At 44.2% G+C, this 15,682-nt stretch overlaps 1 protein-coding gene across 1 annotated transcript; it reads left to right on the forward strand.

Moving 5' to 3' along the window:
• Positions 1-12,947: 12,947 nt before the first annotated feature.
• LOC120645111 (polyol transporter 5-like) lies at positions 12,948-14,900 on the forward strand. Its single transcript, XM_039921865.1, has 2 exons — positions 12,948-13,398; positions 13,472-14,900. Exons 1-2 carry the CDS (start codon positions 13,233-13,235, stop codon positions 14,767-14,769), a joined length of 1,464 nt encoding a protein of 487 aa, XP_039777799.1. The 5' UTR covers positions 12,948-13,232; the 3' UTR covers positions 14,770-14,900.
• The last annotated feature ends 782 nt before the right edge of the window (positions 14,901-15,682 follow it).

The raw sequence follows: 15,682 nt of genomic DNA on the forward strand, positions 1-15,682 counted from the left end.
ACTTATGGCAGTAATTCATTTGAAAGGAGCTACACTGTTAAGGGTATATGTACTGCATGCATGTCTGCATGTCTTCCCTCGATGCTTAGTAAACAAACTCTCTACATTGCACATCAAGGTGATAGTTATTCTGAACCCTGAAGACTTGGTGTCTTGGTGAATATTCAGATTGCGACGCGAATGTTCAGAATTGGGTGTGCATATTCAGGCTGCTTGGTGGTAGGACCCCTCGATGTTCTGGTAAATATTCAGTCATTCAGGTTTAGAGCTCGCTGAATGTTCAGTTCAGAACTTCAGATGCTTTGTCTGTATGGACGGCACTGAAGTGAAGAGAACGGGGTGTCTTGCTCCCTCTGTTTTGTAATCGTTTGTCAATCCAGCAATCTTCAGCCTGTAAATCAGCAGCATGTCATTGGTAGTTGCCGGATTCGCACTCCAAGGTTCAATACGTTGGGCATTTCAAAGTTTATACGGTGGTAATTCTGAAGGCGTGATTGCCTGGTGAAATATTCAGACTGTAAACTTGCAGTGTCCAGAATTGAGTGCGTCTGAGTGAATGTTGAGTTCCCTTGCGCCTTGCTGACAGCAACTCTCGATGCTTTCTTTAGGGATTCAGTCATTCTGATTGAAATCTTGCTGAATGTTCAGTTCTCATCTTATCTCGTATAAATCGTCTGGTTATTATTATAGTCAATCCAACAATGTTTCACAAGCGAGCTCGACCGAGCTGCTGAGGAAGAAGCGGTAGCCCGGCCCGTGCACACCGTGCCGCTCCAGGCCTCCAGAGCCTTATCCTAGGGGAAAAAGTCCTTTTTGCCTTTCTGAATTTTGGGCCGACTCCGCTTCTCCTCCCTGGACTTTGAAACCGGCTGACCAGCCTCCTTAAACTTCCGAAACCGGTCACAAGACCTCCTTGAGTGGGTTTAAGGACGGTTTTACTATTTTTCTTTTATGTTTATTTTAATTGATTTTTTAAAAAATCATAGTAAATCTCACAAAAAAATCATAAAATAGAAAATTTAATTTTGTTGGACTCCACATGAGTAGATATACGCATTGAACATATTATATGGCATACTTTAGTACAAATGTTTTCTTATATCTTTAGATATATATACTTTTCTGTAATTAATTTATAGCTATAGTTTTTTCGTTCAATTCTGATGAAATTTTTATGGAGGACTAATCATTATATGATTGAGTTATAGTAAAAATTTTATAATTATTGGATAATGTTTGACTGATCTATAGATTTATCTATATAAACTAGATAAATCTATAAAAAAATTTAGACTAATCTATAGATAAACCTAGATAAATCTATAACTCAGTCATACATGATCCAATAATCATAAAAATTTCATTGCAGCTCAATCATATAATGATTAGCCCACCATAAAAATTTTACAATAATTGGATGACGGAAACTGTAGCTATAAATTAATTATAGAAAAGTATATATCTAAAGATATAACAAAAAATTTATATTAAAATATACCATATAATATGTTTTCTGCGTATATCTACTCATGTGGAGTCCAACAAAATTAGATTTTCTATTTTATTATTTTTTATAATTTACTATGATTTTTTAAGATTTAGTTAAAATAAATATAAAAGAAAAATAGTAAAACCGCCCTCAAACCCGATCAAGGAAGTCCTATGACCGGTTTTGGGAGTGCGAGGACGCTGGTCGGCTGGTTTCAAAATTCAGGAGGAAAAACGGACTTGGCCCAAAGTTCAGGGAGACAAAAAAAAATTCCTATCCTAGGCGATTACATGGGCCTTGTCCCTTTCCTCGCATGGATCCAGTCGGGACCATGGACCTTTGAGCCTGGTGCTCACTCTCAGCCCATCTGGTATAGGAGTGGTAACCGTGAGTCTGCCCATGGGCACAACACGTAAGCATGCTAATTTACGTCCTTCTTTCCTTTTAAATAACTTTTCCCTGCAAAAAATATGTACATACATTTCTTAGTCACTTTTCTCATAATTTTTTGAAAAAATATTTCTCCTAGAATTTGAGTTAGTCTTTTAATATTTTTATGTTCTATTAATTTTTTCATTTAAGTCTTTTGAAAAGTTATTTTTTAAACCATTTCAAATATGCACGCAATATTCAACAGAAAGTTATTTGAGTAAAGTTTTCTATATGTCAGTCAAATAACTGTTGGCGCTTTTTAAGTACCCATTTTATCCCTTGTTTATCATTGATAATTGTTTGAATTTAATATCAAAATCATTAACCGTCCTAACCCCGGCCTAATTATTGGTCATTTTCACACTTGCACATATATTTTGGAGGAACTTCATTTTTGCAAGTTTTTTTGCCTATTTTGAAGCATGAAATGACGAGACCCGTGATCGAGCACTAACACGGAGAAAGACGAAGGCCAAAGCCCAAAGCCCATTCATGCACATCCATCCTCCAAGAGAGCTCAAAGGACCAAGCCCACAAAGATGAGATCAAGATACTTCAGGATTAAGCAAAGCAAATGAAGATTTAAGGAAGGATTCCCTATCCTATCATTTCCTCGAGGATATCTCCAAGATAACGACGTCCAAAGGGGTGCAATCGTGAAGGACATAAACTCTAGAAGATGCGAGGAGTCTACACGCGAAAGAGGAGACCGAGGCGGTCCCGAAAGAGGGTAGGCCGGCCGGCCTAGACCGTTTCCGAGGCGGTTCGGCCTCCGCTTCGACCGGTGGCTTCCTCGGCTTATAAATAGCTCGCACCTTATTCAACTCGGGGAATCCATCCACCCAGAACTCGACAAAAACCTAGGGCCAAGAACGGAGGAGGCTGACAGCCGCCGTGAGTTTTCGAGGGTACCTAGGAGATGGCTTAGGCCACCCCTAGCCGCCATGGCCTCCTTGCGAGGTTGTGCCATGGTGGAGTTCGGGAGTCATCCCCAACATTCATCGGGGTATGTACACACACGATGGTGATATCAATCTACTCTTTATTCTAGTTGTCTCGACTTTGGTCTACTTCAATGCATGCTTTCTTTCTCATATGTGATGCATCCATATGTTCATAGTAAGATTAGATCTATTCGTGGTGATTAGTCTATATCTTGCGGATACGTTGAGGTAGCGTGTTTTAGCTAGTTGGTTGATTACCTCGGTGTGGTGACAGCATGGTGGAGGGAAAAATTCTAGCGACAACATGATGTGGAATAGGATCGATGGCGAGTACCATGGGAGTCGTTGCGCGGTCACCAATTTAGGAGCTTCGAGTAAGAGCACTTGGTGGGCGTTTGGGGTAAAGCTTTGGGAAACCTTAGGCGTCGACACGCACCTCGCACTGGTGACCTTGAGAAAGTAGGCCGCTTGCGAGCCATCTTTCTGAGAGATGATTTCGTGTACCTTTAGTTGAGATGCAATCTATGTTTTGATCACCTTTTTGACTAGAACTGTACCTAGAGACGATAGACCCTAACTCCTTGGTTGAGTTATCTCATCTACGGTTGTGGGTGTGATGAACACTTATGGTTCATTCATATCTATCAAGAGTTCAGTTTATATGCAATCTTCGCTTCATGTTTAGGATACGTTCGATAGATTAGATGGTAAACTCTAGTCGGTTCGCTTCCGATCCACGGATTGATAAACCATGGGGGAGTACTCTAAGGGAAAAGCTACCATGATCCGTGCGCTTGCGGTACGTAAATTGGGGCTCTAAGGAGTGTCAACAAGCTTTTCTGACGCCGTTGCCGGGGATCGGCAACTCGAACCCTAGGGAGATCTATCTACCTTTTTGGACTAACCCTAATTTCATTATTGCATATATCATGTGTTTCTTGTTTGTGTCCATGAATGCAGGTAAAACCCTAGACACAAAGCGATTGAGAAGTTCTCAACGTCCGTATTTTGACAAGTCCAATCTCACTCAAGCAAGTTGATGGCTACGTGAAGACCCGCTCTTTAGTGGTAGGTGCTAACTTTTGTTAGTGGCCCAGCATCCGCTATCGAGCCCACACTCAAAACAAGTAAAGATGAAAAAGGTATGTCACCATGTCAATTTTGGCTAATGTCTCTTGGAGATTTCTTTGTCCAAGCCATAGGTGATGAAGCATGCCCAAAAAGAAAATCGTGCGATCGGATCATCATCATCTCCAAAGTACTGCTGTTGTGATGAGATTTTCGTCCATGATCAAAGAAGTACCAAGCGAAAAAATTGTATATTGTAAAGCTCCATCAAGCCTTCTTCACAACGCATCAAGAATCGCAAATTTTGGAGATCGGTGTGAAGAGTTATGGTAAAATCTTTCAACGCTGCGCATTCTGAAATGTTTCGGGACAGAGCGTAGTGCCGGAGTAAAACGATCATAACTTCTTCATCCGGAGTCCATTTGGGATCAATTACCACTTGTTGAAAAGGTAATTTCATAAGGCTTTCCATGGAGTAGAATTTTCGTACATGTTCTGTGCAGGATGATCAAGGAATTCAATGAAGAAGAGGCAGCAACAAACAATGGAGAAAGTGATGACGATGTCGCAAGATGTTTGGAGGACCTTGTGCACAAAAGTTGATGATTTGAAGTCGACCAACGCTGGAGGAAACAAGATTAGAGGAACCATGATGCCACCCATCTTCTCCATAGGATGCTCAAGAAGCTTCTAGTCGAGTACAATCAAAGAAAGAGACCACTCTGATCATCGACACAAAGCACGGGAGCCTCCTTCGATCCCGACACCTTAGGCAAAGCAAGAACCATTGAGACATACCATTGGAGCCATGCTACTCACTGGTGAATCAATGGTGATGACCTTGAAGCCAAGGATGCACAACAAGACGCAACGAAGACCACAAGATCAAGATAATTGACATCTTCGGATCGATTCGTAAGAAGTCATTGTTATCATCAATATTCTGCTCGACCTCAGAAGAAAATTGCAGTATATTTTTCGATATTCAAAAGCCCCATGAAGTTCCGGTTCCAACGAATCAAGAATGAAGTCAATCGTAGTTTCCCACAAGAAATTATGACCAAAACATCGAAGGTCGTGCACTCTTAAATTTTCAGGACAGCACGCAGTGCTAAAGTAAAACGGTCATAACTCTCTCGTTTGGACTCCGTTTAAAGCGAATAACCACTTGTTGGAAAGGTAATTTCATAAACTTTTCAATAGAGCTATATTTTGGTATATTTTCTAATCTGGACGCAGGGGAAAATCTTCGAAGGAGAGGCGAAGAGCAACATGACGAGAACAAGGCGAAGGAGATAAGGATGACAACAATGAAGAGGAGCTTGGGCTGTGGTTTCATCAAGCATACATGATTGAATTCAGAAGCTCAGGACAAAATAAGGTCCTTAAGGACATTGGCAAAGGAAGGCACGAGTGACAACATTCAACGCATGAAGATGTTAAGAGCGAACCACGATGGATTACGAAAGGCGACATCAATACAAGCTGCATGGACAATTCGAATTCTCGCATGAAGGACCATGGTTTCACATCAATGAGAAGGTATGTGAAAAAGTCAAGCTCTATGACTTTAAATGAAGCGCTTTGCGGGAGGCAAACCGTTCATTTTATTTATCTATTTATATATATTAATATGACTGTCTGCATTGCACTCTTTAATCTGAATATCAAGTAACATTGTACCATTGCTCTAACAAAAACCACAACTTCATGTTGTTCATTCTAAATGTTATTGAGGGAGCACTTTGTTATTTGATCTATCAAACTTGTAGACCTTTTTGTGTGCCTATCAGTGTTTTGAGTCTTTTTCTTTGTGTCTTTTTAGAGAGATTTATGAAGCATTGCACCACCCTTTGATTCTAAACTTGTGGCTAGTTAACTTAGGCTAACTTTTTGTTTTGTTTTAGACCACCTCATCATGTCATATCATTTTGTTCACCCACCTCGTGTTGCATTGCATACCATGTTGTTCGTCTCACCCTTGCATTGCATTGCATGTTGTATTAAAAAAACCTTTTTTAAAAAAACATTGACTAGACTCACTTTTGAGATCCTAAAACTCTTAGGAAAACCACTCATAGAGCAATCCTAAAACCATAGGTTATGTTTTTCTTTCAAAAAAAATCTAACTTTTGTTTCTCTATAGTTTTTTTAAAACCACCTTAGATAGTATTTCTATACCCAACACTCTCTCTTCAAAATTTTTGTTTTAAGCCAAAAAAATATAGGAAACTCATAAACCTACTTCTAAAACCTTGCTAGCTCGGTTGCTTGGTAATTTTCGATAAATAACCTTTTCATTGACAAAAGCCTTACTTCTTATGAAGTGTCGCGAAGGCTTTTTGTCACTCTTAGCAATTGTTTTTGATTAAGCTAGTTGCGGAACAACATCGAAAGGTCCTTTCAACCCTGCTAACACTTGTTTTTGCTAACTTTGCATTTGCACTTTGCATCCATACCATTGTTCATGCCCTCATTTTGCAAGCTTAGTCTCAATCTTATTGATGTATGCTTTCCTATCCATGTAATGCTTATCATGATAGCATTTACCTTTTGCAATCTTGTGTAAACGTGGTGTTTAAACTTGTTTGCGGACCTCCATCTTTAAGCTCTTTTGACCAAGATAGCAATCCATTTTCCTGTCATTTGCATACACACACCTCCCACTTGCATTCGCACACACCCATTAGACTGACCTCACCAGCCTCCCGCGGAAGCGTCGAGAGGGTGAGGTGGCGGGCGGGCGGGCGGAGGTGGCGGGGCCGGGGACGGGCCACGTGTGCGGTGGTGTGGGGGATTGCGGCGGCTGGGGGGTACTGATGAGGTCAGTCTTAGGTTTAATTTTCACTAGACTAATTATGCCACAAGTTAAGTATCTTAGGGGATGTTTTTGGTTTGTTGGCAATTGTTTCTACTCCCAATTGTCACCTTGGGGGTAGATTGTGCACTTGAATTGTTTTGCAGGCATGACAAAGCGTTCCCATGAATTCGTGATCAAAGAAGAAATCAAATTCATCAAAATCTCCAAAGTTCGAGAGCAAGCCCCGCTGTTTTCATCAAATTTTGCACATGGACAGAGACGTACAATCAAGAAAAAGCTGATATTCAGAAGCTCCATGAAATTCTCGTTCCAACGCATCTAAGATTAATGAATTTGAAGACCCGTACAAGGAGATATGGCAAGAACATTGGACGTTGTGTGTTCTGAAATTCGTCGGGACAGATTGTAGCGCTGGGATGAAATGGACATAACTCTCTTGTTCGGAATCAATTTTGGGCGAATGAGGACTCGTTGGAAAGGAAAATTCGTGCATTTCGCAATGGAGTAATGTTTCAATACATGTTCTGTTCTGGAAATTGAAAGAAAAATTCGTGAAGATGAGACAGCAATAGGACAATGAGGAATTGAAAGAGGCGACGACGATGTGAAGTAATGATTGGGACCATGACTTAGTACAAGAAGAAGTTGAAGAAAATTGAGGCAACAAAGGTGAAGACACATTGAAGATGATATTCATACACATGAGGAAAGGACTTCAAGAATTGCAAGATGGTCCATCTTCTCCTTCCACGCCTAACATCATGCTAAGCATGGGGGATGATTTCGTGGACAAAGAAGAAAGATCTCATGGAGTAAGATAATCATGGTTGCCACAATGTGCTCATGATTCTTTTTCCATGCTTAGCACAATGCTTAAGTATGGGGGAGGCCGCGCTACACTTCATTACGAGCATCGAGAAGGACGGTAATTCTTCCTCAACTCTCTCTTTTTATAAATGCTTGTACATATATGCCTTCAACCATAGATGCAACCTTTGTTTATATCTCCCTATAATAACATGGCTACTAGGAGTACAACCTAGATTTGTTTTTGTTTTCAATGAATGATAACCACCATCACCTTGAGCTCATCACGATGATATTCTTATATGCTCTTGCTTATGGAAAAGTGATGAAAGTTGCTGCTTTGTTTTACCTACGCTATGTTGTATATGACTTGACCATTTGCTCTCAATTAAATGGAATTAAAATGATTAAAATACCGGCTCTTTTATTTGTGGAGGTTAAATGACTAAATTCTAGACCCACATATTCTATGTTGCTCTTTGATTTAAGTCTACCGATGACCTTACACCTTGTGTTGTTTAATTTGAAAACTTAATTCATATGCTATCTACATTTGTGAATCTCTTGCAAAGTTCTACCTATCAAAACCTATACATACATATTTTTTCATGATGAAACCTTTAGATTGCAAACTTATATTTTGATGAGTTGGATTAAGATTGATTTCTTTGGTATGAGACTAAGAAGCTGGTCATTCCGTTTTTTAGTGTAACCTTCTTTTTGCTAGCCTATTTATCCATGCATTGTGAATTTCTACTTCGGGAATTTTGCAAACCTCGCTGGATATCCACCCTAAACCAAAAATATGTTTTTGTGATTACCTCATTGACCACAACCCAATTTGAGTATGGATTATCATTTTGACGGAATCAAAAGAATCAAGGGCACCATATAAAGAAAAGTTTTGGGAGATAAGGCTCCCTGGAGATTCAAAAGGTTCTACGAAGAAGAAGGTGAATTTGAGATACTTACCCTAACTAGTTGGTTCTCCCACTATTCATACTCGAGGACGAGCATTCGTTCAAACAGGGGGGATGGCTGGGTAAGTATTCTATGTTATCAAAAGTTCTAAGGAGCAAAAAGAAAAAAAAAATAAAAGAAAGAGAAAAGAAAAGAAAAATGAAAGAAAAAAAAGAGAAGAATAAAATGCTCCTTAGCTCTTTTTGGCTTCATTAATTTTCCAAGTTACTTTGAAGAATTATTCCATACTCAAATCTCCAACCATGTGCAATCCGATAACGAGAACTTCATTTGTGTCTCGGGATCATCCATTTGCCACTTGCACATGTCCACCTATCTAAATGTGTGTGTTTCATCTTTCTCCCTCTCCAACATTATTTTCCAATAGCCTTTTTGACTAGTCTCAGTAAATCCAATAGATCTCTCTCTTAGTTTGACAATATTTCAGATATAATGTTTTGCTATGATTGTTTTTACCTACCAAGCTCCACATAAGCCTTCCACTTTTATATATGAGTAGAATAGGTTGAAAACAATCTAATATAGGCTTGAGCGACTTGATGAGATGAGTATTTCCATGATCTTTTGCAAGAGAACCTCACTTATGTTTGATATGCATTCTTTTGAAAACTCTTCATGATGAAACAAGGTAAAGGTTTGAAGTTCGCTTAAGTTTGAGAGCATTGCATTTATTTATTATTGTGGCTTGTTCTTTAATTGTTAGTCTATCTTCCATAATGAAAAAGTAGCCGATCACAACATGAACTTAAATGCTAAATACTTGAGAGAGCAATATGTCTTATTATGTATGACTAAGTGCAGAGAGGACATTGAGGGGCAACGCTGATTTCTTTATAAGCAAAGCTCCTGGACTTACTTGAGGACGAGTAAGGTTTAATCATGGGGGGAATATTGGCGCTCCTTAAGTACCCAATTTATCCATTCTTTATCCATGATAATGGCATGGATTTAATATCAAAATCACTAACCGTCCTAACCCCGGCCTAATTATTGGTCATTTTCACACTTGCACATATATTTTGGAGGAACTTCATTTTTGCAGGTTTTGGCCTATTTTGGAGCATGAAATGACGAGGCCCGTGATCGAGCGTTAACACGGAGAAAGACAAAGGCCAAAACCCAAAGGAAGGACCAAAGCCCATGTTGATTCGAAGCCCATTCATGCACATCCATCCTCCAAGAGAGCCCAAAGAACCAATCCCACAAAGATGAGATCAAGATGCTTCGGAATTAAGCAAAGCAAATGAAGATTTAAGGAAGGATTCCCTAACCTATCCTTTCCTCGAGGATATCTCCAAGATAACGACATCCAAAGGGGTGCAATCGCGAAGGACATAAACTCTAGAAGATGCGAGAAGTCTACACGCGAAAGAGGAGACCGAGGCGGTCCCGAAAGAGGGTAGGCTGGCCGGCCTAGGCCCATGAGGCCGGCTGGACTAGACCGTTTCCAAGGCGGTTCGGCCTCCTGTTCGACCGGTGGCTTCCTCGGCTTATAAATAGCTCACACTTTATTCAACTCGGGGAATCCATCCACCCAGAACTCGACGAAAACCTAGGGCCAAGACCGGAGGAGGCTAATGGCCGCCGCGAGTCTTCGAGGGTACCTAGGAGATGGCTTAGGCCACCCCTAGCCGCCATGGCCTCCCTGCGAGGTTGTGCCATGGTGGAGTTCGGGAGTCATCCCCAACATTCGTCGGGGTATGTACACACACGATGGTGATATCAGTCTACTCTTTATTCTAGTTGTCTCGACTTTGGTCTACTTCAATGCATGCTTTCTTTCTCATATGTGATGCATCAATATGTTCATAGTAAGATTAGATCTATTCCTGGTGATTAGTCTATATCTTGCGGATACGTTGAGGTAGCGTGTTTTAGCTAGTTGGTTGATTACCCCGGTGTGGTGACAGCATGGCGGAAAGGAAAAATTCTAGCGACGACATGATGTGGAATAGGATCGATGGCGAGTACCATGGGAGTCGTTGCGCGGCCACCAAAAAGAGGAGCTTCGAGTAAGAGCACTTGGTGGTCGTTTGGGGTAAAGCTTTGGGAAACCTTAGTCGTCGACACGCACCTCGCACCGGTGACCTTGGGAAAGTAGGCCGCTTGCGAGCCGCCTTTCTGAGAGATGATTTCGTGTACCTTTAGTTGAGATGCAATCTATGTTTTGATCACCTTTTTTATTAGAACTGTACCTAGAGACGATAGGCCCTAGCTCCTTGGTTGAGTTATCTCATCTACGGTTGTGGGTGTGATGAACACTTATGGTTCATTCATATCTATCAAGTGTTCAGTTTATATGCAATCTTCGCTTCATGTTTAGGATAGGTTTGATAGATTAGATGGTAAACTCTAGTCGGTTCTCTTCCGATCCACGGATTGATAAACCTTGGGGGAGTACTCTAAAGGAAAAGCTACCATGATCCGTGCGCTTGCGGTACGTAAATTGGGGCTCTAAGGAGTGTCAACAATAACTTTCATGAGATGTGATTTAACTAACATTCTCAGTTGTTTTTTATTTTTTCAAATATGTATATATAAGTGTGCTAGTTTTTTAAACAAACTTTTTTAATCCTGACCATTTGAAGGTCTACCCCACACGGTGTTAAACTTTTTTTTTTGAAGAACTCGGTGTTAAACTGTTATACATTGTCTTCACCTTTTGAATGGTCTGCCTCCTAACAGTCGCACCTTCTTATGTTGTCAGATCGCCCATTAGGAAGTGCTCTGATGCGCACCCCAGATTAGCAGCCCCATGCCCCCATTGAAGGAATATGGGTAGCAAAAACAAAATTTTTTTACCACATAAATTAGGATTACTGCAGTTATAGATCACGGGATTACCACTAGACGCGCGGTTGCGGAATTTCTGTAGCGCGTCGGTGTAGTGCAGATGGAAGCCGGCAGTGCAGTTGCGTGAACCACCTCACGAACGGCTCGTCCTTGTGCAGCAAGCGCTGCACCTCCACGAAGTCCACACGTACGGGAAGAAGTGTCGCGATCCGGACTGCTAGGTCCGCGAGGGCGACCTATGGATTGGCGCACATGATGGAGGGGGATGGTACTGTAGCAGCGCTACTGTTCATGCATTAGAAAAGTATAGGGTTAGCCTTGGGCGCCCCGCTTCCCCTTGTTTTTATAGCCCTTGGGCGCTCCCTTAGGTGGGCTCCTCTTGGGCCCCACCTTGAGCGCCTCTTTTGGGCCTGAGAGGCCCATTAGTGCATCTAAATCCAGTTTAATTTGGATCTCATTCTTATCAGGCTTCATTCTTTTCCTTGTGTGACCCTATGTGCTCACATGCGAATAGACATGGCCCGAGTACTCTTACTCGGCCCAATAGTAGACACCAGCCTCTAGCAAGACATGTCAACTCCTATACGCACGCAAAGATCATATCAGACGAGCCGTCACAATGTCATGTACATGTTGTTCCTTTTGCCTCATGATATTTGGTCTAGCTCCAAGCCAACCGCTCTTTCTCGATCCTGTGATTCGGAATCTTTGGTTAACTCTTAACCCCAGCATGGCCATGCATTTCCTGATCCGAATCACTCGAGGGGCCCAGAGATATCTCTCTCTTGCAGAGAGGGCCAAATCACATCTTGACCGACCATGTCTCACAACATGCTTCTTGACAGACCCGAAAGCCACCTTTATAACTACCCAGTTACGGTGTAGCGTTTGATGGCTCCTAAGTAAGTCGGTTCACATCTTAAGTACATACGACGATCTCAGGTCTTAGGACACATCGTACATATTGTGTAATGAGAAGTCATCATCTCATGTTGGGTCAGTTCAGTCTCATGTCTCACATGAGACCACATTATTAGTTTGACATCCCCATATCCATGACTTGTGAAACGTAGTCAATCAACTAATACATATGCCAGTCTAATATTCATGTGTCCTCACATGAACTCCGACTAGGAACATTTTAGAATATCCATACAAGTAAAGAGTTTCACAAATACTTCACATAAGCATTAATCAATATAAGTTGTTATCCATGGATATTCAAAGAACACTTTATTAACCATGAATATAAGAAAATATGATTGCCTCTAGGGCATATTTCCAACACCCATGTCATTGAACGTTGCCTGGCTACCATTGCTAGTTGCTACTATCGCCCTCCCCTGCTCAAGTGATCATTGATCCACATCCACAGATCCACTTCAATCTTTCTGCCTCAACTTGCCGGACGCCGCCAGCCGCCGTCACTCTGCGCCCTATCTCCTTCGTCTCGGATGCCTCCATCTATGACGGCACCTTGATTCAGCTTCCATAACACGCGGCAGAGCCGATCGAGCTAGTGGCATCCGTGTCAGCAAGGGCCCCTCTCATGTCGTGTTACGGTGTTAGTGATAATCACTGGCTCACTGTCATTCTCACCATCAGCTAATGAACAAAGCAAAAGGCAGCCATGCACTAACCGGCACCCAACATCAGTCCACCACTAACCCCCCTGGATTTGCATGCTTGTCCTCGTCCTCTTTCATCGGATCATCATGCTCAAAGTGGAAACGCACTGATCTATCCCCTTTACAGATGCTTTTATAGAACAATTATCTGCAGGTACCCGAACAGGAGAACAGGAGTAGATTCAGTGAGACACAGTGGAATAGGCCACTATCCGTGGAGTTATTAGTTGCCCTTCTTCCTCACCGGCGACAAGCCAACAAACCAAGTCATGGGCACCACCGAGCAGCACCACGGCGCCGCCGATGTCGGCGTCGCGGCGCCGCTGCTCCCCTCGGCCGCCGTGGAGCCAGCGCCAGCGGCTCCGCCGCGCCGGAACATGTTCGCCTTCGTCTGCGCCACGCTTGCCTCCATGACCACCATCCTCATGGGATACAGTACGTGACACGAACACGATTCCTACTCTTGTACCAGCGTAGATCACGGTCCGTGACATGATCGCCGCCGCAGACCTTGCACTGATGAGCGGGGCGGAGCTGTTCATGCGCGAGGACCTGGGGCTCACCGACGAGCAGGTCGAGGTGCTGTCGGGGTCCATGAACCTCTTCATGCTGGCCTCCATCCTTGCCGCCGGCTGGGCCGCGGACGCCCTCGGCCGCCGCGGCACCATCGTGCTCGCCAACGCCTTCCTCATGGCCGGCGCGCTCGCCATGTCGCTGGGCGGCAGCTACGCCGCGCTCCTGGCCGCGCGCTTCGTCACCAGCGTCGGCGTCGGGTTCGCCGTCGTCGTCGCGCCCGTGTACGCCGCCGAGATCGCGCCGGCGTCGTCGCGGGGGCTCCTGTCGTCCCTGGTGGATATCTTCATCACGGCCGGGATCCTCCTCAGCTACATCTCCAACTACGCCCTCGCTGGCCTGCCGCCGCGCCTCGGCTGGCGCGTCATGTTCGCCCTGGGCGTCCCGCCGCCGCTGCTCCTCGCCGCCGGCGTGCTCGCCATGCCGGAGTCCCCCCGGTGGCTCGCCATGCGCGGGCGCGACGCCGCGGCGCGCGCGGTGCTGGAGCGCACCTCCGACACGCCCGGAGAGGCCCACGCCCGGCTCGAGGAGATCAGGCGCGCCGCCGCGGCGGAGGTCGGCGGCGCCGGGGTCTGGAGGGAGCTGTTCGTGACGCCGTCGCCGGTGGTGCGGCGGATCCTCGCCAACGTCCTCGTGCTCTACTCCTTCCAGCAGGCCTCCGGCGTCGACGCCATCGTGCTCTACAGCCCGCTGGTGTTCAAGCAGGCGGGCATCTCGTCCGACGGCGCCGCCCTGGCCGCCACCGTCGGCGTCGGGGTGGTCAAGACGCTGTCCGTCTTCGTGGCCACGTTCCAGTCGGACCGGCTCGGCCGCCGGCCGCTCCTCCTCGCCAGCGCGGCCGGCGTCGCCGCCTTGCTCACCGCGCTGGGGATCACGCTGCTGTGCGCCGGCGAGGCGAAGACGGCCGCCGGGGCAGCGGCGTGCGTGGCGTCGGTGGTGGCGTTCGTGACGGCGTTCTCGATCGGGGTCGGCCCGCTGGCGCCGACGTACGGCGCTGAGATCCTGCCGCTGCGGCTGCGCGCGCAGGGCATGAGCCTCGGCATCGCGGCGAACCGGCTCACCTGTGGCGTCCTGAGCATGACGTTCATCTCGCTCGCCAACACCATCACCATGGCCGGCTGCTTCTTCCTGTACGCCAGCACGGCGGTGGCGGCGTGGGTGTTCATCTACGTGCGGCTGCCGGAGACCAAAGGCCGGAACTTGGAGGACATAGGCGTTCTCTTTGCCAAGTGATCATGGAGTGTCAGGAGTTTATAGGGTTAGTTGTGGCAACATGCTGCACTTGCATAGTTACATGGTTGGTTGTATGTACAACTTCTACTGCATCCTGTTTATGTCTAATTCTCTTGATTTTTTTTCAGTTATGTCAGCTGGATGCAGTATTTCTTTCTTAATATTTTCGAAAGGGTGGGTTTACTTGACCGGGTTGGAAAAAAACCGGTGGTGGCCGATAAACGCGTTTATCGGGTTTCTCGGAAATTTATCAGATTTACCGTTTTTCTTTCGGATAAAATTTAGAAAAAATTTCTCAAACTGTACATAAAATAGTCTAGATTGTCTCCAAACAATCTAACAAGAAAAATAAGACATCATAACATATAGAAATGAGAAGATATATGGATTAGGAGGAAGGGAATGGGCACGGATGCGAAATTACCGAAAAATTTCGACAAATCGGTCACCACCGATAAACGTGATTATCGGATTTCTCGTTTTTTTTTCGCCAAGAAATTTTTCCCTAGGGTATTGTCTTGCATTGGCCAACACATCTAGAGTTGTGGTGGCACACACCATTGCCTGCAGCATAACAATGTTGTAGGCGGTCATCTTCAAGTTTTTGCCGGGTTCATAATCCAAGCAATTGGCTACTAGCACTAATCATGCTAGCTTTCAAATCATTGGCAAGTTTTGCCGAAGTTACTAATGATTGTGATTGTTTGTTCCTCTAGTTACTAAGCAATAGGCTGATGATTATGGTTCCCAAAAGGGACTTTTTGAAAAAGTTATTACATTTATATTTTTCAAAAAAAACTTACATATTTGAAAAGTTACTCATAACTTTTTGTCAAATATTGTGTGCATATTTGAAAAGGTTTGAAAAACCAGCGCCGTGTTCCGGCTGCAGGGGGAGCACGTACGCCGGCTA

Source organism: Panicum virgatum, chromosome 8K, assembly GCF_016808335.1.
Source record: "Panicum virgatum strain AP13 chromosome 8K, P.virgatum_v5, whole genome shotgun sequence".
NCBI lineage: Eukaryota > Viridiplantae > Streptophyta > Magnoliopsida > Poales > Poaceae > Panicum > Panicum virgatum.